Here is a 25930-nt window from a genome sequence, read left to right as displayed (position 1 = left end):
CAGACAAACACCTATCAGGGTGGCGATGCATATCAATAGTCTAAAGCACATCTCCTCTCCTTCCTCCAAACTGAGTAGAAAGAATAAATGCAAATTCTCTGTTGGCCTCTGGCATACTGCGTCGCTTCCACCTATCCTGTTTTCAGATTAGTCTGAACATTGTTCACATCCAGAGAGGAAGAGACGAAGCGAGAGGATTTACTCCACCCAAAATCTGTCCCTGTGAGATAAGCCCTTTTTTGTATGGAGGTCTATGAGAGTGTCTCGAATTACACAAGGCTTAATGGATTGACTAGAAGTTTCGTAATGTGGCCCCCCGAGTGGCGCAGCACTCTAAGGAACTGCATCGCAGTGCTAGAGGCGTCACTACAGACCCGGGTCCGATCCCGGGCTGTATCACAACCGGCCGTGATAGGGAGTCCGATAGGGCGGCACACAATTGTCCCAGCGTAGTCCGGTTTAGGGGAGGGTCTGGCCGGGGGGGGGGGTTACTTGGCTCATCGCACTCTAGCGACTCCTTGTGGCGGGCCGCGTGTCTGCAGGCTGACTTCGGTTGTCAGTTGAATGTGTGTTTCCTCTGACACATTGGTGCGGCTGGCTTCCGGGTTAAGCGGGCGGGTGTTAAGAAGCACGGTTTGGCGGGTCATGTTTCGGAGGACGCATGACTTGACCTTCCCCTCCCAGTGTGGAGTGGGGGTAAAATACACACACAAAAAATGTGTTCCGTAATGTTTAGGCTGTTACAAATGTACTAATATAAGTGGATGCACGTTGCAACTTTGAGAAAAACAACTCAGTTGTGCCTGTTGTTCACACACGCATCTGCCCTCATTGGCTAGAATGGTCCCACCTGATCTCGCCTGCCTTCAATCATTGAGGATATGTATTTCCATTGTTAGAGCGGTCACTCGTCTATGTTGTTAATATAATAGATCATCTTTGGCACATCACATCCATCTTAAGTGGAAATCTGAGGAGAGCGAGAGACTGGTTGAGTGAAGCTGAACTAGACATGACTGGGCAGGGAGGAAGGTCAGGGCGAGGCACTGTGTGACATCAGTAGAGGAAAGCTCAGCCTCTCTACTAGGGAGGAGAATGTGGGAACAATATGTAAATAAAAAACAGATGGCACAAAACCACAGGACCCTCTAAAACGCTTACAGTGGAAAACGGAGGCTTATGGCGGCTTTACCTGCTTAGATTCAGACTCATCCCTGCAGATAACTGTGCAAATAACCAAACCAACCCAGGAAATAATATCTACAGCACCGGTAGGTAACTTCCCGGGTTAAAGGGTTCATTAACTTCCTTTTCATTGCCTCTCCAAAATTATAGTGACCCTCTCGATGCCCAATCACCACACCCAGCCTTTTAAAAGAAAACACTGGAATAAAGTGCTTTTGCACCAACGCTCAGAACCTGAAGCATTTAAGGATGTCCCTACAGCTGCTCTTTTCAGGAAATTAGCAGGCCAAAAGCAGATTGTGTAACGTAAGGTTACCGCTTATTCTCCATAAATCTAATATCCAAATGAAATCACGCTCTTGTGCTTGTAAAGACTAATGCATAGGCTGCCTAATGGATAATGCACTTAAATTAAACAAATGTATTCTTCCTCAAAACGTCCTCTGGACTGGACACAGGTGTCTGTTAAAAATGGGTTGGGGGTGGGGTAGGAGGGTGCTTCAGTCCCTTTCAGACAATTTTTGTGAACAGATTTCCATATCTTCATTCCGTTCCCGTACCATACTGGGGTATACAGTATTACCGGTAGTGCACACAAGGGTCGCCATTTCTTTCTAAACATTTATTTTTATGATGCTAAGAAATTGCTAGCAAATTCCGATAGCAGACCCCTAGATAAATACTAAAAACCCAAGCGAACATAAAACAAAATCAGAGATAATTGTATAAACTTTATGAGCTGGGTTGTCTATCTCAAAAGGCTACTCACACTTGATCCAGGAGGGGATTGATTGTCTCTGCTGTAACCATGAAGATTGATTTTGCAAGCTAGCAAACCAAATGCATAACTGGAGCCCTGAGCTAAAGAAAATGTATTTGACACTTAGATAATTAACTTATAGTTAAGATATTTAGCTCAGCAGTGAATTTTAAAGTGTAACTTAATCACCTCTCATGCTGCTCAACAGTGGACGTCACATCACAAAACTTATCCCATGTGCTCTGAGAAGATAAAAACAGCACATCTACAAATAGGCTAACTAGTAACAATTAATCTTTTTGTCAATATCCTTTTCATGAATTGTGATTTTTTTAAACATTATAGTATAGCAGGTATTTTGTTTTGTGTGTGTTTTACAAATGTTGGAGTGTGACGAGGCAGGGCTGGTGTCCAGGGCAGCTGACCTGCAGGGCTAAAGGGCACTTCAGTGTCAGACCTGCTGCTGCAGCCTCTCTCCTCCTCAGCTGCCACCGCCACACCGCTCTCCAACAAAAGGATCAGCCAATTAGTTTCACAGCCAAGCCTGAAGTAGTCTAGTAGTTGTAGTAAGGGCAATATCATTTCCCTGTCAAGCTTGCCCTATTAGCATGTTAATTCCAAGAAAGATGCTTTAGGCTCGTCAACATCTTGTTATGTCATAGATCTCATGATCAATGGCGGATTTTAATTTGAACCATTGTGTTCCTGAGCTCGTCTGAACGCTGTGCTACCAACGGAGCTCTGGGTGGATTACGGTTGCAGCTGATCATCAAGCTCCATCACAGCTGAGACAGAGAGAGAGAGAGAGATCAGACGAGGCCTGTACTGCCCTGCCAAACGACACGCCTTCCTGGGCACAAAGGACAATATTGCCACAGCTCCCAGGAGATTGCCCCTTGACCCCTCTACGGGAAGAACATCAGCGTAATAGAGCATATTACTGAAACAGTCATCATGTAAGACATGGGAGACAAATACACAACTGTGTATTCTCATCTTGGCTGTCAATCAGGCACTGCTGCAGAGTTTATTTCTGGATCAAAAAGGGGCTTAGGTTGTGGGCGTGGCCGGCTTGTTGGCGCAGCTGTATTTGGGACGACATTTTAGAGGCCTCCCCCATCTTGGCTGTGAAGAGAAGTCTTAGCATTTCTCTATGGAGCGGAGAGAAATTTGAGAGTTTAAAGAAAATTTCCAGCGATTCTACTTATTCTGCCATGAAGCAGAGAGAAAATGTTGCCGTTTTAAAGCTAATTTACTGCAATGCCATGCATTTTGACATGGCTAATGTTGTTATTCTGCTCGAACAGTCAATACTGCTAAATTCATTGTTTTGGGAATTTTCAATTCACCCTGACTGTCTAGCTTTTATTTTGGTGACTGTTTGTCCTCAAAGATTATATTTAAAAATATATAATCATAAATTAATTTGACTTATATAGCGCTTCTCTAGACACCCAAAGCGCTTTACATAGTTAAATGGAAGCTCACCACCCCCAGTTAGTGTTCTGACAAACACTAACTAGGGGTCTAGTTAGTGTTTGTCAGAAAAGGACTTCAATGTCAGAAAAAGTCCCTGTGCTGGCTCTGTAAGTAGTGCAGAGTTCAGAGAAATGGGCATCCCTGATTATAACCTACAGTTAAATATTAAACCATACAAATGGGAATATGAGATTTATCTCATTCAGAGAGCAGAGTGAACAGTCAAACAGTGCAGAAGCCCAGCTATCGTCACTTTGGACAAACCTGCATAAGGAAATGAGTGACGCTAAAATAGTAAACAGGGTGCAAGGGGCGGGTCCATCAGCCTTTATGGCCAGAGGTGTGGAAGAGGCAAGAGAGCAACAGCTGGCCTGTGACCAGCCCTTCTCCTGTTTCAGATCAGGTTTCAGGCCCCAGATGGAGCCAGCAGCTGCCCCCACGTGATAGCAGCACTTCAAACATGTCTGCGACAGCTGATGAGACACAGAACACTGTTACCAGTTACTCAGGCAGCTCCGCTCTGACATGAGATAGAGGAGTGGACCTCCATAGCTAATGGGACAACTACTACTGCTGCACCCAGTTCCCCTGCTACTACACAGCTCTCTCCCCACATCACAGCACTGGGTTTTATAGTTCATAATAAATACTTTCTAGTAGGGATGCACAATATATTGGTGAACATATCGGAATCGGACAATATTAGCTTAAAATGCCAACATCGGTATCGGCCCGATGTCTAGTTTAACGCCGATGTGCAAAACCGATGTCAAAGCTGACATGCATACCTATATAACGTAGGTACAGGACATAATGACGCCACGTAAAATGTTCCGCTACAAGTGCAACACAGCATTCCTAACCTAGCCCACAATGTCTGCTGTGTGGCTCGAGTAGTCAACATGTCGAGTCGTCATTTGAAAGAGTAAGAACATTTCAGCGAGACAACTCAGATGAAATACATTAACGCCAAGACAATGGAATTCATTGCCCTTGACAATCAACTGTTCTCTGTCATGGGTGATGTCGGCTTTCACCAACTGGTTCGAGCACCGGTACACGTTGCCCTACCGAAGTTACACAGTAATAGCGTCACTGCTATTAGCTTCATGACATACTATGGAATGCCGTTTGGGTCTTTGCATGTCATAAAAGATACGTCCAACAACACTATTTGACCCGTCAAATAACAGTTCTATTATAGAATGTTGTGTGTTCTGAATTTGCATGTGCAAGCCAAGCGCCACCACTACTATCAGTAGCACTGTCAAAGCTGTACAAAAAAAGCAAACACCGGCCACGAATGATGTGTTTACAATACCGTGTTGGTAATAAAGCATTATTTGTTAAACCGCAACTTTTTGGGTAGCTAGCTAGCTTTAGCTTGGTACCTAGCTAGCACCAATACAACCAGCCTGAAAACAATGACCAGTAGAAACTGCAGTCATTTTCATTATTCTTAGCAATGTTTTAGGAATCCTATGACCAGCACTGTAGGTGCGCGAGACAACTTTACCAGCATCATAGCATACGTATCGATGAATCATTATGACACATCAAATACGAGTGATAGTGTAATCAATGTGTAATAACTACGTAAAGAATGTATGAACGTGTTAAACTATGTGACGTGCAGTCATATTCAAGTCCTGATTGGTCAACAAGCTTATTTGACACGTCAAATAGTGTTATTTGACACATCAAATAGTGTTATTTGACACGCAAAGACCCAAACTGCGTTCCATAAGAAATCCTGGTTGAGAATGAAACGACTGAACAAATGAACAACGAAACAGCACAGCAAGTAAGTGAAAGAAATAGGTTTCGCTTATGTTTTACTGGTCATGGGGACATACGTAAATGCCAACAAAATAACTTTTTGGTCGGCGTGTGTGTAACCTTTATTTAACTAGGCAAGTCAATTAAGAACAAATTCTTATTTACAATGACGGCATACCCCGGACGACGCTGGGCCAATTGTGCGCCGCCCTTGGGACTCCCAATCACAGCCAGATGTGATACAGCCTGGGTTTGAACCAGGGACTGTAGTGACGCCTCTTGCACTGAGATGCTGCATCCATGTGTGTGTGTTAACTATTTAACTGTACTAGAATGCTTAAAAGGCCGCATATCGGTATCAGGGTTTTTTTTGGAAAGGAAAATATCGGATAAGGTTATTGGCCAAAAATGTCATATCGGTGCGTCACTACTTTCTAGAACAACAGCTTGATGTACAAGATGGGCATTGGTTAATTAAGCCAGTAGCCTGTACACGAACAGCAGACTTTTTACATCACAGAATTGGCATGCTGATCAAGCGATTGTACTTTAACACACTTCAACCACCACCACAAGCTGCAAAGGGAATGATACAGTAAAATGTGGAATAGGATACTGCAACTCTGGTTTCCATGATATGGTTGACCACAATTCTGTCTCTTCACATGCCACAGCATGTCCTCTGTGTCACACTACTATCTGTTTTCACATAGCTACATATCCTATCCACTAAGTATTAATGAGCACTACAAGGTCATTCCAATATCCGTCATTCAGCAGTGGGGACTTGTATAGAGTCTCCATGGAAGTGTATTTCACTTACAGATGTAGGATCTTACATTTTAGCCAGTTTGCTACAGCAGGAATATAATCCTGCAACAGGAAATGTGAATATGTGGATAATAAATTGAAATTTTTGTAGGGTTTGACACATTTTCATAAGGTAAAATCAAGTAAAATGTAATTACAAAACTTCAGAAGCCTTTTTAAACCTCAAATGTCCTGAATTGAAGGAAAGTTCTCCTGCAACAGGGTGATCAAATTAAGATCCCAGAACTGTAACACTCTCCAACAGCAGTGAGTTATTGCTAGGGGATGTGCATCTTTCCCTTTGAAGACAATTCAATACATGGGCTACGATAGGATACAGGAACAATACGCTTTAGTTTGAAGCGATTCAGTGTGATTTGGTTGGATTAGACGAAAGAGTCTGTGCGATTCGGTTCGATGCACTAACATTTGTTGCATTAAAATTCATTTCCCATTCTAAATTCAAAAAATCTGCTAGTGATGGAGCTCATGAGCTGGGCTCTCGGAGCGGACTTCTGTTTGCGAGACGTGTGTGTGTAAATGATGTATACGTCTATGGTGTAGTACAGTGAGCTCCAAAAGTATTGGAACAGTGACATTGTTGATGTTTTGGCTCTGTACCCCAGCACTTTGAAGTTGAAATGATAGAGGGTATTTCCATCCATTTTGGGTGAACTATTCCGAAATTACAAGACTTTTTGTACATAGTCCCCCACATTTCTGGGGACCAAAAGTATTAGGACAAATTCACTTATGTATTTTTGGTCCTATATTCATAGCACGCAATGACAACATCAAGCTTGTGACTCTACACATTTGTTGGATACACTGTTTACCATTCATTTCAAATTGGGCACAAAATAATCTGAAACAACCAAAAACAAACAGCAAATGCATCCAACAAATTTGTAGAGTCACAAGCTTGATGTAATCATTGCATGCTACAGTAGGAAAAGGGGATCAAATACTACACTTTTACTACTTTAAAACAAGTGAATTTGTCCCAATACTTTTGGTCCCCTAAAATGGGGAGACTATGTACAAATGCTGTAATTTCTAAAAACTGTTCACCTGAAATGGATTAAAATACCCTCAAATTAAAGCCGACCATCTGCACTTTAACCTCATAGTCATTGTATCATTTCAAATCCAAAGTGCTGGGGGTACAGAGCCAAAACAAAAAATGTCACTACCCCTATACTTTTGGAGCTCTCTGTATGTAGGCACCTGAGCTGAGCCATAAAGGAAAATAATCTGTTTGTCATTTTTGCAGATGAAAAGTGTTAGAGCTAATAATATCAATATTTATTTTTAAAATTAGCTCTGACCGAGTGCATTGATTACTGCATTGTTGGGAGGGCTTGCAAAAAATGAATTTCACTGTACTTGTACACGTGACAAAACTTGAACTTGAATATATAGCAAAACTTTGGATTTCATCCAATCTCATAATTTAATGGTATAGACTGTCTGGAAGTTGACTGACTTGGGAGTGAGCTTCTCTTCTTCTCCCGCTGTCCTCGTTATGAAATTATCTACTTTATCCTGTAAAGTTAAGCAAAACTACCAAAACTGTCACTGATGGTGAACCTGAACAATCAAAATAAAATTGAATGTAAGCCATGATCAGCATGTCTAGCCAGATGAGAGTTGTGCCTCCGGTGGTAGTTTAGGCTACTTTTATTCCGGTAAAACAATTTAACAGTGCATTTGATCAAAATCACCTTACAAATTATATTGGTGGTCACTCAACTAATAAAGCCTTTTGAGTATTTGAATGCTGAAGGTGACAGGCAGATGTGCAAGATCAGGAATAGGCCTACCTCTCGTTGGTCAGTGTGCAGTTTGACTAGGCTAAATGACTTGTAGATCAATGACTGTCAACACAATTGCATGCTTAGTTCGACACTGAAGTAGAGGAATCAGTTAATATTAGGTATTTTCAGAAGGTAGAAAGAAAGTAATTTGAGCAACAAATATTAGTGAACCGGCAATTCGTAAAGTTTAAATCTATTTCCTGACCGATGCATGCTACATTTGGATTGAGTTGGGGTCCCATGGACCGATGAACTCATGTCTTAAACATTTGAACCGGGGACCAATTCGTATCAGTGAATGATTACATCCCTAGTTATTGCTAGTGAAAGCAGAAGCTGTCCATCAGTCAACAGCAGGTCCAGCCCACTAGTAGTAGAACACAATGCCAGTGGTGTAAAGTACTTGAGTAAAAATACTTTTAAGTACTACTTAAGTCGTTTTTGGGAGGTATCTGTACTTTACTATTTATATCTTTGACAACTTTTGCTTTTACTCTACTACATTCCTAAAGAAAATATATTTTTTACTCCATACATTTTCCCTGACACCCGAAAGTACTCATTGCATTTTGACAGGAAAATGGTCCAAGTCACACACTAACAGTGGGGCAAAAAAGTATTTAGTCAGCCACCAATTGTGCAAGTTCTCCCACTTAAAAAGATGAGAGAGGCCTGTAATTTTTCATCATAGGTACACTTCAACTATGACAGACAAAATGAGGAAAGAAAATCCAGAAAAATCACATTGTAGGATTTTTTATGAATTTATTTGCAAATTATGGTGGAAAATAAGTATTTGGTCACCTACAAACAAGCAAGATTTCTGGCTCTCACAGACCTGTAACTTCTTCTTTAAGAGGCTCCTCTGTCCTCCACTCGTTACCTGTATTAATGGCACCTGTTTGAACTTGTTATCAGTATAAAAAACACCTGTCCACAACCTCAAACAGTCACACTCCAAACTCCACTATGGCCAAGACCAAAGAGCTGTCAAAGGACACCAGAAACAAAATTGTAGACCTGCACCAGGCTGGGAAGACTGAATCTGCAATAGGTAAGCAGCTTGGTTTGAAGAAATCAACTGTGGGAGCAATTATTAGGAAATGGAAGACATACAAGACCACTGATAATCTCCCTCGATCTGGGGCTCCACGCAAGATCTCACCCCGTGGGGTCAAAATGATCACAAGAACGGTGAGCAAAAATCCCAGAACCACACGGGGGGACCTAGTGAATGACCTGCAGAGAGCTGGGACCAAAGTAACAAAGCCTACCATCAGCAAGGGCATTGAAGATGAAACGTGGCTGGGTCTTTCAGCATGACAATGATCCCAAACACACCGCCCGGGCAACGAAGGAGTGGCTTCGTAAGAAGCATTTCAAGGTCCTGGAGTGGCCTAGCCAGTCTCCAGATCTCAACCCCATAGAAAATCTTTGGAGGGAGTTGAAAGTCCGTGTTGCCCAGCAACAGCCCCAAAACATCACTGCTCTAGAGGAGATCTGCATGGAGGAATGGGCCAAAATACCAGCAACAGTGTGTGAAAACCTTGTGAAGACTTACAGAAAACATTTGACCTCTGTCATTGCCAACAAAGGGTATATAACAAAGTATTGAGATAACTTTTGTTATTGAACAAATACTTAATTTTCCACCATAATTTGCAAATAAATTCATAAAAAATTACGACAATTGAGTACTTTTCCCCCACTGCACAATGCTGTGTAGTAGAACACAATGCTGTGTAAGCCTCATATGTGGTACGTTTAACAACCACCATCCACCGTACCTCCAGCTGTCAATAAATTACTGTACATGACGGAGAGAAATGAAAGACCAACTACCCCTCCTTATAGAAGGGCAGAGGCCGATTTCAATTTACTGTCCTCGCCCTAAGCATGAGTGTGTGTGCGTGACGGGGAGCAGGGGTCCCTCATCTCTACATCCATGGCAGGGTTATTGAGGGGGCACCAGTGCATTGATGACCTTGACTGCCAGGTCCCTAGTCCACAGGAGAGCAGAGGAAAAATGGTATGGCTATATTTCAAGTAAATGGCTTGAATGGGAATTATGAGCTGCCATTATCGTAAAGCCCCCCCCCCAGTGTGTAAGCCTGCAGTGTAATTGCAGGAGTGGGCTCCTGCTTCCATCACTGAGGGGTTTGTTAGTGTGAGAGAGCGCACAGCTGAACCAAAGACTAGACCACTGTGCGTGGACAAGGCTGGCTAACAAAAACGACCTTTCAGTGCTCAACAATTTTTCGCTCTGCTTTTTTTCCTTCTGTCCATGAACGTGCAGTGCAGTTCCAGATACTCTGACAGAGAGCTGTGACTAATACGTTTTTTTCTGTTCTCACAAGTCTGGGAAGGGTGACACTGGCCTTCACCTTTGTCCCAGGTGCAGGCGTCGCCCAATAGCACGCACCCTGCTCGTGCAACTTGGTACGAGGCAGAGAAAATACACAAGACACTTGTCAGTCCATAATGAACAGAGGCGAATTAATCCTGACAACACAGGAACCATATTAGACTGGGCTGCAATGTTCACTGGGTATCCAGGGCCTGCCTGAGTGAGTGCCCAGGGAGGTGAAGGCACAAACCTGTGGGCAGCTGCACTAGACTGGAGGTCAGCCAGCAGAGTTAAAGCAGCACTCGCCACTCATGCCCAAACTGAGGTCAGGGCCTCAGAGGAGAAGACACAAGTCAAACCAGCAGCACATAAAAGTCTACATTTCACAGGAGAAAACATATTCCTGGCAGTGTTAACCCAATCAGTCCCGAGACCCCAGCAAAAATCAGCTTTTCATTGATCTGCATGTCCAGCCCTTATATTTAGCCTCACAATTAAGTGTTTTACCATTTTCTTTTCAGGACAACCAGGGCTACTAGTAGAAACAATATGAAATAAAACAGTTGCATTCATGAGTCTTATTGACAAATAATAAAAGGTCCGCCAAAGCAAAAACCTGATAAATTCATTTAGATGAATTCTGTAAGTACATAAATTGCTTGCTTAGTGGGAAATTAATATCCAACTAGTCAGTGACAACTGTGTGGAGTTTGACAGCAACTATGTGAGCTTATTACAGTATTATAGACACTGTCCTGGGATTCTCTATTCTCTTCTATGTAGAACCCCTTACCTTCTAACCACTGGTGTAGCTTGTGAGCGTCATAAAGCAAAACATAATACACATGCTCGTGGGAGTCTCAGCATTTCAAAGATACACTATGTGGACACCTGCTTTTCGAGTAGGTACCCCTTTGCTGCTACAACAGCCCCCACTCTTCCACGAAGGCTTTCCACTAGATGTTGGAACATTGCTGCGGGGATTTGCATCCACTCAGCCACAAGAGCATTAATGAGGTCGGGCACTGATGTTGGGCGATTAGGCCTGGCTCGCAGTTGGCGTTCCAATTCATCCCAAAGGTGTTTGATGGTGTTGAGGTCAGGGCTCTGTGCAGGCCAGTCAAGTTCTTCCACACTGATCTCAACAAACCATTTCTGTATGGACCTCACTTTGTACAAAGGGGTATTGTCATGCTGAAACAGGAAAGGGCCTTCCCCAAAAATGTTTCCACAAAGTTGGAAGCACGTCATTGTATGCTGTAGCGTTAGATTCCCTTCACTGGACCATGAAAAACAGCCTCAGACCATTATTCCTCATCCAAACTTTAATTGGCACTAAGAATTGAGGCAGGTAGCGTTCTCCTGGCATCCGCCAAACCCAGATTTGTTCGTCGGACTACCAGATGGTGAAGCGCTACTGCTCCAGAGTCCAATGGCGGCGAGCTTTACACCACTCCAGCTGACACTTGGCATTGGGCATGGTGATCTTAGGCTTGTGTGCGGCTGCTCGGCCATGGAAACCCATTTCATGACGCTCCTGATGAACAGTTCTTATGCTGACGTTGCTTCCAGAGGCTGTTTGGAACTTGGTAGTGAGTGTTGCAACCAATGAAACGATTATTACACGCCTCAGCACTCGGCGGTCCCATTCTGTAAGCTTGTGTGGCCGAGCCATTGTTGATCCTAGACCTTTCCACTTCACAATAACAGCACTTACAGTTGACCGGGGAAGCTTTAGCAGAGCAGAAATTTGACAAACTGACTTGTTGGAAAGGTGGCATCCTATGATGGTACCACGTTGAAAGTCACTGAATCCACTAATTTGAAGGGGTGTCCACATACACTAAAGTATCTTTTATTTTCACCTTTATTTAACTGTTTGCTGTTTGATTGTTTGCAGCTCCTGGCCCCGGGCCCCTTCGGGATCCGCCCTTGTCTCACAAACATAGCTCTAGCTCAGTCCCTGTTAATCACATTGGTACCAACCGACAAGGTAGAAATAGATTAATTCAAAATGGTACATCCCAGAAGTTAGTAGCTCACGTAATGTTTAAAAGGGTTTAAAAGTCCTAAATCACACCAGTGCGGCATTGGGACGGGCATGGAATTTTGGATGACTAAGTGGTCAGCCAAATGACCGTGGTCTGCTTAATAACCAACCGTTCGAATAGTAAAAATAATTATTTCAAACATTTTCTGCTTTACTCTGCTCCTGAACGCATGTGCTGCCATAGAAATAGAATGAAAAGAACGGGCATCCCCATTCAAGTCAATGATGGTATAATGGATGGACTGGCGGCCATTGCAAGTGTACTCAAAGTAACAAAGCTATGTTGAAGATGACAAAGTTTAAAACAAGGGATTCTAATATCCCATAACTCTTCACAACAATGGGACTATGCTGGTCCCAGATTTGTGACGTTTTCTTAACCTGTATATTTTTCGATCTAGGAGCAAAGCAGGGAGTAAAAGCAGGAAGTGTACTTATCAGTATCTGCTTTGAAATGTTGATTCAACTGACATTACAAAAAAAATACATTCTAACGTCATTTGAATGAACATTCTACATTACCATGGAAATTATTGCATCACAATACCAGGCAGCCATTGCGAGTGTACCCACGAGTTTACCAGTCAAATTACCAGGGTTGTCTCACTTCAGATGGCGTCACTCCTATGCAACACTCATCCCTCAACCGATCTGTCTTGTAGAACATGGAACATCTCTAAAAATGTAGATTTTGCTCATCCGCCTAAAACTAGTTCCAAATTCAGAAAATCACTCCTCTCTCGGTAGCTATGACGCATTGGCTACTAAAGCAAACCATGCTTGATCAGCTGAGCAAACTTGCAACAGCTAGCAGCCTAGTGCAAGCTTGTTTGAATGGCCATATGCTAGCTAGCTACCAGTTTGTTGATTAAGTTGTACGGCGCCAAAGTTAGGGGACTGTACTCAGAAATCGGCATGTATCTGACTGACTGCTGGCACTGTGCCTCACTACTTTGTAACATTTGGCCAACCCGATGGCGCAAAGAGCAGTGCTGTAATGCTAGAAATCTGCACACTAATAAAGGCAGAAAAGATAAGAAAACAAGGGCTGGGAATTTCCAGGGACCTCGACACGATATTAACACAATACTTTGGTGGCGATACGATCATGTGATTTTATTGCGATTCTTTATTCCAAACATATTGCTCACCATATGTCTGCTGCAGAGGGACAGGAGATAACTTGTTTTCTCATGGCTTTGATCAGTCATGGAAATAAATGTGCTGAAAGCAAATTGGCTCCCTATTTAAAAAGGAGATGGAGAAAAAGCTATGATGGAAAAATACTGGAGTTTTGGGTGCAGGTACAGCCAACTAGCGCAAAAACATTGCGATAGTCAAAACGATGCATAATCAAATAATATCCCGATATGTAACTATCGACCCCCCATCACTAATGAAAACTCATTTGTGCATTAGCTAGAACTTTACTACACTAGCTAGTTAGAGGGAGTATTCAGCATTGAATGTGTGAACAGTCGATGTTAGCATCCCTGCCTTGCGTTTCATATGGATTAATTGGCTCAGCCAGCAGGCAGACACTAACTAGCTACTTTTCGTGCACATTTCAAAATTCATAAATACTGATTCTCATTCTACCACCACAAAACAACTTAGCTATATGTAGAATTAGGTAGTGAAGAATTGCTCATGAAAAAAAAACATCAATATTACAGTTTTATTGTTTATGGTAAGATTTAACTCGCATGTTTTGAGGATGAAAGGAGGTTCAGTGGACGATGTTACCTTGGTAACATTTTCAAATGTTAGGACAGCATATTGTAGCCAAACGCATTTTTAGCTATCCCATGAGTACTATCAGAAAGATCAGTAAAGACAGCCGCGTGCCATCTGATGTGAGAAAATGGGTTTAAAGGTCCCAAGCCCATTCTATTCATTGTTTGCTACAAGACCTTGCTTGTTTTAGCAAGGGGCAATAAAGTTATCCTGTTCTTTAGAGTCCATGTTAATTGCAGAAATGGATTCAACTGCACAAATGCCCGGCCGTCCCGTCTTCTGTTAGCTATTCGTTCCACAGAAGAAAAAATTAAAATAAATGTACGGTTATTAAATGTTCATGCCGGTCTTCATCCAGAACTGTCACTAACACCGTTACATGGTAATTGTGTCAGTCCTAGTTAATTAAGATGCCCAGTAAGGCCTTTAAGTGTTGCCTGGCTGAACAGGTCCAGGTCGCTTGCTAGCTGATGAGATCAAATCGACAGGGCACCATGCCATTGCCCTAACTATGAGAGTTGAGGGAGTAGTCAGCTGGTAACTACTACAATTGAAACAGATTCTTTGGTTCATTTAAAATATACTCCAGGAGCAACAGGGCCAAAAGATCCAGTGATGTTACAGAAATAATCCAAGAGCTGGATATGGCTGTACATTATACAGAATACCCCCCCCCCCCCCAAAAAAAAAAATGATGGGATGCCTCACAGACAGAGAAACAGCATAACAGAGGACTTCAGGAGTAGAGATTAAATTTCAGCGCTAACCTCTGCTTTCAATGAGGTTAGCAAACCCGTCAATGTGCCTAGTCAGAGATCATGACCTCCCCGGGAGATCCAATGTAAAGATAATCATACATTGTCCAGTGTGGCTGTGTAGGTAGTGACGTCAAGCCCACACTCGAGTGCAGATTTCAGACACTATCTAGGACAACCTTCTCTCATAGGGTGCAGAGTTACACCAAGGCCTTTTTCCAGGAGAATTCTAATTGGCAACTTCAAATGACCCCAATAAAACACAGATACCAGTGTTTATGGTGACATTCAAGCTTACACTGATCCTCTGTGTAGGACTGACACATGACTGGAGGATGAAAACAGAAACTTAAGTATGTTGCAGAGGAAGCTCAGTTTCTGTCTGGGCCTCCCTTCACCAATCTGAAAATAAACAAGCCTTGCCGTTTCATGTGGTTTCCCAGACCAACCCTCTGCGTGCTTCAGAACTAAAATCTTGACTTGCAACCTCTTGAGTTTCTATTTCACTTTTGAGCTAAAAAGGCAAGAGCTCTGCTGTGTGTTTGTGCGTATATGTACACATCACCTTGAGATGGATGGTACTGTAGTTGACTTGTTCTCATAGTGATATTGTGCAACAACTCTGGAAGCTCCCTGAAGGAGATCTAGTGGCTCAGTTTGTATTATATTAAAGAGAAGGAAGAAGAATCAACTTCCCCGGTCATGACGTGTACAGTATATCATGACCTGGGCAGTTGATTCTTCTTCCTTCTCTTTAATATAATACAAACTGTGCATGGTTGACTCATTAACTGTGCATGGGACCAAGCTACAGATATGTAAATATTTGCCTGTTGGGGGAAGAAACATTGTCAGCACTCAAATGTTTCCTGTCTCTTAAAAGGTCACCAAGTCATCAGGGATGGGGTGTTCTGCTGCTATTAGGAAACTGGATTTAGTTACCTTGGCCAAACTACAGTAATACTAAAACATTTGTCACAAAGCAGAAAACCAATGGCAAACTGCACTAGTTGTTGTAGTGAAGAGAAATGTTAGATGGGAGAGGGTGGCAAAATATAGACCTACAGTATAATTTACAAAGAATAGTGGTGAGGATGATTAATGTAGGAGTGCATCCAAACAGAAACATATCACAGCCATGCTGTTTAGTCAAGCATGTTGGCCTTACCAATTTGATGGCCACATATTCGTTGGTGTAGAGGTTCTTCCCCAGCCGCAGCTCTCCAAAATTGCCACAGCCGATTTTTTTTCCAACGCGGAAGTTTGGGCCAACCATAAGAACCCCAGAGTTGGTCCCTGTACCCCGGACAGTCCTGCTGCCAGCTGCCTTAGACATATTTTTCCCTTCCTCCGTCTCTCCCTTACCCACCTTCTTGTCAAAATCCATAAGCTTGTGATACCCTGGCCTCTCCACGATTACTCCCCGGCCATGCAAATCACAGAGGCGCCAAAACAACAAGGACTCTTAGGGGGGAGGGAGGCGATACAAAGACAGAGGAAAGGTGTTTTATAGAAATGTGCAGTGTATTAAAAGCCACTTCCACTGGGTTAAACTGCAGCCAAAACACACAGTATTTATATCTGGCAATGTTGTACTGCATACGCTCTTCTCTTCTTTCTTCTCCTCGTTTATGGAGGTCAACTCCTTTCTTCTCCAACTCCAATATCAGAGTAGCATGTCCCTGCCTGAAGGGGACAGGTTGTGCTAGCATGCACCCACACACACACAAACACACACTCATACACAACAAGCACTCTGAATCCCAGCTACTGGATCCACAACGCAGCTTGGCAACTTCCCCCAAAGCCCGTCATTGCTTTCTTCTGGTCAGTCTTTGGTAATACAGCAGACATTCTTCATGTTCCAGTGCCACGGCAGAAGAGGCAATGGTGGAGACAGTGTCAACAATGATGAGGTACTGCAGTAGTCCTGTTCGGTTTAGTTGGATATCTGAAAGACATGCAAACACACACTAAATTAGCCATTAGGTGTAACTGAATCCATTACAGAACATCTGGGCAAATACTTTTGAAAACACATTTGCAGTGATCAGTTATCAATTACATGTATTTTTTTATGATAAGCCTGAAAGACTGGAGAAATCTGCATGACATCTCCAAACAAGTCTGAGATAAGATCTTATAAAGGTTAGTAGGCTACTCATCTTTCATACATTTCCAGCCTGAAGTAGAAATGGGATCCATTTTCAGAGTAGCACATGCAGTGAATTCAATAAAACAATCAATACGGGTGGAAACATCACATACTAGATGGAGTTTTAAGATGAGAACACCACATCTTTCCATGTTGTACCATCTTTGAATGCCCGAAAAACCTGCATCTAAACACACTATAGGGCTATGGCTTTGGACAAAATGTGGTCCTTGCCTATTAGCTGTAAAGGCTCAACCGTGACCGATTCATAGGGCTTTTTGAATGGACAAATTCAACTGTAGTGTGCTACATAACCTAAGCTTTGTACAAGTTCATCATCATCATATCAGTATTCAGTGGTAGCATTTGAATAGTTCATAGCATACATTAAGGTTTCTGTATAACCCTGAGGCCCAGCTTTCCTCCCTCTCCTCCCCTTGGGACCTGTGATGTTGTGGATACTCGTGGAGAGCAGGTAATGCCAGCAATATTGTCAGGCAGCTATGCTTTCCTCAGGCAACCCACTTAAACTGATCAATGACTGACAAAATGCCTCTCCTAATCCATGTAGCTTGGGAAACTGATTCACATCATAGAGTAAAGGAGATGCATTGAAATAGACGGGGGAAAGGGGGATAGCTAGTCAGTTGTACAACTGAATGCCTTCAACTGAAACCACATGGCTTACCTATAATATCCATGTTAATCATTCAAATTATGAAAAAGTATTAGATGTAAAGAAAAAGAAAGTAAAACAACTTTCCCAATGCCCAGAAAGCTTCTTACAGTAGTTGTAGAATAAACTAGGCTAACTTACACGAGTAGAATAGGCTAAATGTCTGAATGTGTGTGTTTCTTTGCCTGTGCAAAGAGTGAAACAATAAGCAAGTGTTCAATCATTGTCTACTTACAGTAACAACACTGGTCAATCAATGAAATGGAAGCCCCTTTAGTTGTATCCACCACCACAAGTTATGAAATAGAGAGTACTGAATAGAATACATTCTTCTTCCATCTCAGTCATGTAATCACAGATAATTTAAAAAAAAAGAGGGAGTTTTGTTTGGAGTGTGGTAGCAAGTGTGGCTAGTTTTAATTGGGAAACCAAATTTCAATCTGAAAGTAAAAATAACTTTATTTGAGTCAGTGGTGATGAGTCTCTATCCAATCTACTTGGAGAAATTGAAAAGCCACAGAAACAGAACATTATACTACAACGACTAGTCACTAAATACCACTCTGTTATGACCAAACAGTTACCAAATATTATATTGTCACATTAGTTTTCACCTGACAAGTTACCAACAACGTGTGGTGTTATGAGTAGCAACTGTCTTTGTTTACAATATAGTTATCCTTCAAGCAATATAGCTAAAGATACTAGCTAGCTATAAATAAAATAGTATCGCTGCAAATGACAACATAGTGATTGAACCATTGCATTGAACCCTTTTGGTAGGCATTTGACAAGGAAAATAGACAATGAATGCTGGGCATGTTTGCTAGACGAATTTTTACGCAATGTTTCTTGTTAACTAGCTAGCTACTGGCCTAACCTGCTATTCTCAATTTATATCCAGAGAGTTGAGTCGTTAGCTAGATAACAGTGACATAGACCAACTAGACGATAGCGTCTGTAATGAGTTAGCTAGCTAACAAGTAAACATAAAGTGACAAACTAAAGCTAGCTTCTGTGACGAAGGCAACTGGCACTGGCTAAAGAAGGCCTCACATCAAGCTACTGTTGTAGCGCGCTAATTTAGCTCATTCTCGTCCTCTTCGTGCTAGCGGTTCTATGGGCGGCACCTGCTGTCAAGTTGTGTGGGAAAGGCATCCAGCTAGCTACCTATAAAACCGCTACCTGTACGAAGAGGACAATACTTATGACCAATCTGTGGTTTTAATCTTCTTCAACTTGTCAACTCCGTAAACACTTCGTGACAGTGAAAACCTGAGTCGCTTCAACCGTGGAAAATGTATCAAATCGTTTCAGATTTGCAAACTAGCTATAGTTGCAAACTAGCTACTAGTATCGCAGCTGAGCTGCTGCTAGCACTGCAGGTAATTTGGGAAGTGGCCAACAGTCTCTGAGATAGTGACTTATCAACAGTTTGTCGTCTTTCTACGCTAGGTTACCAATTTGTAAACTATGAAAAGTGTTAGCTACTGTAGTTAAGTATACTCATCGGGTAATAATTGAAAATACCATCGTTTAACGTTACTGATTGCTCCCAAAACACACTGATCAGTCCCGTACAGCTAAGCAAGCTAATGGCGCCGAGTAGAACAAGCTAAAACTAGGCAGAACATCTAATATTAATTACATAACCTTCATTTCATATCAATCAAGACACACCCTTCTAATATAGTTAGATAGCTAGCAGACATAGCTAGATAACATTATACGAGGCTTGTAGCCGTACGTAAAAGAAAGTGCATTTCACCACAAAAAAACTGCGTTTGTATTCAGTTCCCAAATATATCAGCGGGCAACTCCTTAATCTTCACAACCGAAATCCATTTGCAGCTAGTTAGCTAGTTAATATACGGGTAAATGCCTTCTGGGAAAAAGCACCCCTATTTAAACGTGTATAGTATCAACAAAGAACATATTTACCTGCCTTTATGTTCAAAGTGGATGCATCAACATGTTCACGTATTTATGAGATGTAATATCTTCGCCCCTCGCTAGCTAGGGCTTGATGTTGTTGTCTCGATTTAAGCCTCCCCAGCCGATAACTAAGTAAGCGTTCGATAATTCAGCGTCACCTTCTTCCTCTCCCATCAGCGCTGGTTAACTAGCGCACCTCGCTTGGAGAATATGACTAAATCCGTACAGATCAAGCTACCATGAAATATTCGTGCGTAGATGCTGGGTCAGTTTCCAGCCGTACAATTTACGGAGATGCAAATGTTGATATTTTGTGAAATACTGGTCTGTAATTTGGTAACGTATACCAGCATTTATTTGTCTAACTTTGGTGTCTTGAGGGTGCTTTCTATATAACCCACTACCACTAGACATAAAAGTAGGTGAGAGTGGGGCAAATTGAGTAGCCCTTGTTTCTAGGAAACCATTAGCTCTTGAAAACCACAGTTTAGTGCCTCCAGTTGACGACCTACACCTCCTCCCCAGTCATCTAAAAACAGATTTATGGGCAATCTGATGTCTGGATTGGTTTACAGCATTTACAGAGATGCGGCCTCCTTAGAAGTCCGAACATTCAAACTTCTTGTGCTTCAGGGAGCTATCATATGCTTCCAATAAATTGGTCTGCACCGCACCACTCATAGTGATTCAGGGCTAATTTCTATAGCCATCCAGCTAATTACAAGCGACTGGCTAAACGAAAAGACCTTACTTCTTCTGAGATGTTGGAGTCCGTTTCCCGGTGCTTGATATAGGAGTTCAGCCAACATAGCATGAAATAAAAAGGCAGCACAGTTTTCCCACCTGCATCTCCATCCCGAATCTCCCCATTGCCCCCCCACAGCAAAATGTGTCTATATTTAAGCTATTGTTTATATTTGTATTTCACACTATGTTCAGGTAAATATCTGAGTATAATGCTTTATATGGATGTCAACCCCAATTCATGTTCATGTCATAGTGATCAATCAACTGCATTACAGTTAAAAACGACTGACTGCCACCATCGATTTCTGTATGCTAACTATGCTACCAGTTTATACGAGTGGGAGTTCAAATTTAGCAGTCACTTTTTCTGAACCTGGAAGTGACAACTTTGAAATGTTATGCAGCAAAAACAGCCAAATACAGTTGAAGTCGGAAGTTTACATACACTTAGGTTGGAGTCATTAAAACTCGTTGTTCAACCGCTCCACACATTTCTTGTTAACAAACTATAGTTTTGGCAAGTCGGTTAGGACATCTACTTTGTGCATGACACAAGTAATTTTTCCAACAATTGTTTACAGATAGATTATTTCACTTATAATTCACTGCATCACAATTCTAGTGGGTCAGATGTTTACATACACTAAGTTGACTGTGCCTTTAAACAGCTTGGAAAATTCCAGAAAATGATGTCATGGCTTTAGAAGCTTCTGATCATTTGAGTCAATTGGAGGTATACCTGTGGATGTATTTCAAGGCCTACCTTCAAACTCAGTGCCTCTTTGCTTGACATCATAGGAAAAATCAAAAGAAATCAGCCAAAACCTCAGAAAATAAATTGTAGACCTCCACAGGTCTGGTTCATCATTGGGAGCAATTTCCAAACACCTGAAGGTACCACGTTCATCTGTACAAACAATAGTATGCAAGTATAAACACCATGGGACCACGCAGCCATCATACCGCTCAGGAAGGAGACGTGTTCTGTCTCCCAGAGATGAACGTACTTTGGTGCGAAAAGTGCAAATCAATCCCAGAACAACAGCAAATGACCTTGTGAAGATGCTGGAGGAAACAGGTACAAAAGTATCTATATTCACAGTAAATATTGACATATATTGACATAACCTGAAAGGCCGCTCAGCAAGGAAGAAGCCACTGCTCCAAAACCGCCTTCAAAAAGCCAGACTACGGTTTGCAACTGCACATGGGGACAAAGAAATGTCCTCTGGTCTGATGAAACAAAAATAGAACTATAGAATAGAAAATGTGTGGGCAGAACTGAAAAAGCATGTGCGAGCAAGGAGGCCTACAAACCTGACTCAATTACACCAGCTTTGTCAGGAGGAATGGGCCAAAATTCACCTAACTTATTGTGGGAAGCTTGTGGAAGCCTACCTGAAACGTTTGACCCAAGTTAAACAATTTAAAGGCAATGCTACCAAAAACTAATTGAGTGTATGTAAACGTCTGACCCACTGGGATTGTAATGAAATAAATACAAGCTGATATAAATTGTTCTATCTACTATTATTCTGACATTTAACATTCTGAAAATAAAGTGGTGATCCTAACTGACCTACAACAGGGAATTTTTACTAGGATTAAATGTCAGGAATTGTGAAAAGTTTAAATGTATTTGGCTAAGGTGTATGTGAACTTCTGACTTCAACTGTATATCCTAATCGGATTTTAGTAACCACGTTGTGGGCCTGTTACAAATCATCAATCATGACGGATTTTACAAATATCCACTTTGTTAGATCAGATTTGTTGAATGTGCACCAATCCAGTGTCCTTCCATCCCCCATGGTCTGCATTCCAATTACCTCTTTACCGAATCTATCTCCCCAATCTCTTTCCAGGAGTTCAAATTAATTTTGTGTCTTAGAAATCCCTACATGAGGTATCATAAAGATCAATTGTATTCATGAACTTGTTCTGATAGTCTTTTTGTCAAAGTTCTCCATGTTTATTGTCAAGGTAGTAAGTTTGTTTGAGGCGCATGGCATTGCTGTATGTAGCTCGATTTGGCCTCCGCAATTGCGTCACACCCTCCTTACGGAGCCTCTCGACCTTATTGGATCAAGCATTTTACACACAGGTGTTCGGTGCACGCTTGATAGCTAATTAGCACAGGTCTGTCTGGCGATATGAAGGAAGAACCCACATGTAAAAAGTGGTTAGGTCCCAAAAAAATTATTTCACAAAGTCAAATTAATTTATTGTGTTAGAGGTTTCATGATGCTTGAATCTAAACCAAAGTAGATCATTTTAAGATTGTTCTATACATCAGTTGGGGTCTCTAAGCTTCATTATGAGGTCCTAAACCTAGCATGAAAGTGCATCCTTGTAGCTGTGTGGGCTAATATAGTCAAAATGTTTGCTTTACCCCATATGATAAAACTCATGCTATATACTGTGTCAACATTTATGATCACTATGTTTGATGTACAGTTACAAGATGACATGGCGTTATACCCTGGGTTGTCCTGAACAGAATTACCCTAATTTGCTGCGGACCCCGCATTTGAATGCAGTCCTTGACTCCATTCTATGCGCACCAAAATTACAATCTGCTTCCCTGAATTGCATTGTGAAAGCCTAACACTGTAAAATCGCATTTGGTAATTTAGCTAATCATGTTGACATTAGAACAAGCTTTCACATTATGCCCACCCGACCCAGATTGCGATTTATAATGGACCATTTTTGGATTGCATAAACAACAACAATAATTGTTTGATGGCGGGGATGCAGGGCTGTGTTCCAAACAAAACAACTACAAGTGTTCTTGCTCTAGTTCCTCGACTGCACATCTAGGAGAGCTCAAAAAGCACCTTATAGTTGAAGACTCTTCTTTGAGTCATAGAAGTGCATTGAAATTACTTAGGAACTGTGTACATATTGGAGAGGTGTGTGGCCACTTGGAGACAACAGTTTGACCTTTCTCTCAAACCCTTGGAATTGTTTTGTCTTATGTTGCACCTACCCCACAATTTCAAATAATATTCCGATCATATACTTAATGTATCCAGAGTATTCTCAGATTTCGTTATCAACAAATGCTGTGAAAAGTACAGTAAATGTAAAATCAACAATCTAATGTTTTCGATTCAGTCTTGTCAGGTGAAGTGTTGTGTCCTCACCTTTAGTCTAATAATTTCCCCATAATTTCCAAATGGTTCCCTTTCAATTGCTACCATGGTTATGCATATTCTTTCCATATTTCTTCTGTAAGACACATTTAAATGTAGCCCTATCCATATAGGCCAATTCCCACAGGTGTAACTGGTTCAAATGTATGCCAAACAAAAACCGAACATTGCAAAGTTAAACAAATCATACCACTCTATGCACAACAATTTTACAAAAACACATGTATTTGAAGAACAGTGCAGATGCAAAAAAAAAAAAAATTTAACCTTTTTTAACTAGGCAACTCAGTTAAGAACAAATTCTTATTTACAATGACGTCCTACCAAAAAAATCTATAAATATAGGACAAAACACACATCACGACAAGAGAGACACCATAACACTACATAAAGAGAGACCTAAGACAACAACATAGCAAGGCACCAACACATGACAACACAGCATGGTAGCAACACAACATAACAACGTGGTAGCAACAAAAACATGGCAGCACAAAACATGGTACAAACATTATTGGGCACAGTCAACATCACAAAGGGCAAGAAGGTAGAGACAACAATACATCACACGAAGCAGCCACAACTGTCAGTAAGAGTGTTCATGATTGAGTCTTTGTATGAAGAGATGGAGATAAAACTGTCCAGTTTGAGTGTTTGTTGCAGCTCTTTCCAGTCGCTAGCTGCAGCGAACTGAAAAGAGGAGCTACCCACGGATGTGTGTGCTTTGGGGACCTTTAACAGAATGTGACTGGCAGAACGGGTGTTGTATGTGGAGGATGAGGGCTGCAGTAGATATCTCAGATAGGTGGGAGTGAGGCCTAAGAGGGTTTTATAAATAAGAATCAACCAGTGACTCTTGCGACGGGTATACAGAGATGACCCGTTTACAGAGGAATATAGAGTGCAGTGATGTGTCCTATAAGGAGCATTGGTGGCAAATATGATGCTCGAATGGTAAAGAACATCTACCCGCTCAAGAGCACCCTTACCTGCCGTTCTATAAATTAGGTCCCCGTAATCTAGCATGGGTAGGATGGTCATCTGAATCAGGGTTAGTTTGGCAGCTGGGGTGAAAGAGGAACGATTACAATAGAGGAAACCAAGTCTAGATTTAACCTTCGCCTGCAGCTTTGATATGTGCTGAGAGAAGGACAGTGTACCGTCTAGCCACCCTCCCAAGTACTTGTATGAGGTGACTACCTGAAGGTCTAAACCCTCAAAGGTAGTAATCACACCTGTGGGGAGAGGGGCATTCTTCTTACCAAACCACATGACCTTTGTTTTGGAGGTGTTCAGAACAAGGTTAAGGCAGAGAAAACTTGTTGGACACTAAGAAAGCTTTGTTGTAGAGAGTTTAACACAAAATCCGGGGAGCGGCCAGCAGAGTATAAAACTGGATCATCTGCATATTAATAGATCCTGCTGCCTGAGCTATGTTGTTGAAACTTTTTTATATACACTGCTCAAAAAAATAAAGGGAACACTAACATAACACATCCTAGATCTGAATGAATGAAATATTCTTATTAAATACTTTTTTCTTTACATAGTTGAATGTGCTGACAACAAAATCACACAAAAATTATCAATGGAAATCAAATTTATCAACCCATGGAGGTCTGGATTTGGAGTCACACTCAAAATTAAAGTGGAAAACCACACTACAGGCTGATCCAACTTTGATGTAATGTCCTTAAAACAAGTAAAAATGAGGCTCAGTAGTGTGTGTGGCCTCCACGTGCCTGTATGACCTCCCTACAACGCCTGGGCATGCTCCTGATGAGGTGGCGGATGGTCTCCTGAGGGATCTCCTCCCAGACCTGGACTAAAGCATCCGCCAACTCCTGGACAGTCTGTGGTGCAACAGAACAAGGTTGGTGGTGGATGGAGTGAGACATGATGTCCCAGATGTGCTCAATTGGATTCAGGTCTCGGGAACGGGCGGGCCATTGATGCTATGGCCAGTCCATAGCATCAATGCCTTCCTCTTGCAGGAACTGCTGACACACTCTGTCTTGCATTAGGAGGAACCCAGGGCCAACCGCACCAGCATATGGTCTCACAAGGGTTCTGAGGATCTCATCTCGGTACCTAATGGCAGTCAGGCTACCTCTGGCGAGCACATGGAGGGCTGTGCGGCCCCCCAAAGAAATGCCACCCCACACCATGACTGGCCCACCGCCAAACCGGTCATGCTGGAGGATGTTGCAGGCAGCAGAACGTTCTCCACGGCGTCTCCAGACTCTGTCACATGTGCTCAGTGTGAACCTGCTTTCATCTGTGAAGAGCACAGGGCGCCAGTGGCGAATTTGCCAATCTTGGTGTTCTTTGGCAAATGCCAAACGTCCTGCACGGTGTTGGGCTGTAAGCACAACCCCCACCTGTGGACGTCGGTTCCACCCTCATGGAGTCTGTTTCTGACCGTTTGAGCAGACACATGCACATTTGTGGCCTGCTGGAGGTCATTTTGCAGGGCTCTGGCAGTGCTCCTCCTGCTCCTCCTTGCACAAAGGCGGAGGTAGCGGTCCTGCTGCTGGGTT

At 42.2% G+C, this 25930-nt stretch overlaps 1 protein-coding gene across 8 annotated transcripts in view; it reads right to left on the bottom strand.

Moving 5' to 3' along the window:
• The window catches only part of LOC139578406 (casein kinase I-like), a 39893-nt gene extending 19530 nt beyond the window's left edge, over window positions 1-20363 (bottom strand). For 4 of the 8 annotated variants that reach the window (XM_071405937.1, XM_071405936.1, XM_071405940.1 and 1 more), the window contains exons 1-2: window positions 19492-20248; window positions 15888-16670 (exon numbers count right to left, since the gene is read on the bottom strand). In XM_071405937.1, coding sequence (XP_071262038.1) covers window positions 15888-16106 — 219 coding nt within the window. In that variant the 5' untranslated portion in view covers window positions 16107-16670; window positions 19492-20248. Of the gene's footprint in view, window positions 1-15887; window positions 16671-19491 lie in introns of all 8 variants that reach the window. The other 4 variants (XM_071405939.1, XM_071405941.1, XM_071405934.1 and 1 more) reach the window with 2 other exon arrangements.
• Window positions 20364-25930: the final 5567 nt, after the last annotated feature.

Source organism: Salvelinus alpinus, chromosome 6, assembly GCF_045679555.1.
Source record: "Salvelinus alpinus chromosome 6, SLU_Salpinus.1, whole genome shotgun sequence".
Taxonomy (NCBI): Eukaryota; Metazoa; Chordata; class Actinopteri; order Salmoniformes; family Salmonidae; genus Salvelinus; species Salvelinus alpinus.
Note: the sequence above shows the minus strand (reverse complement) of the source record. Positions and strands in the feature narration are given on the sequence as shown.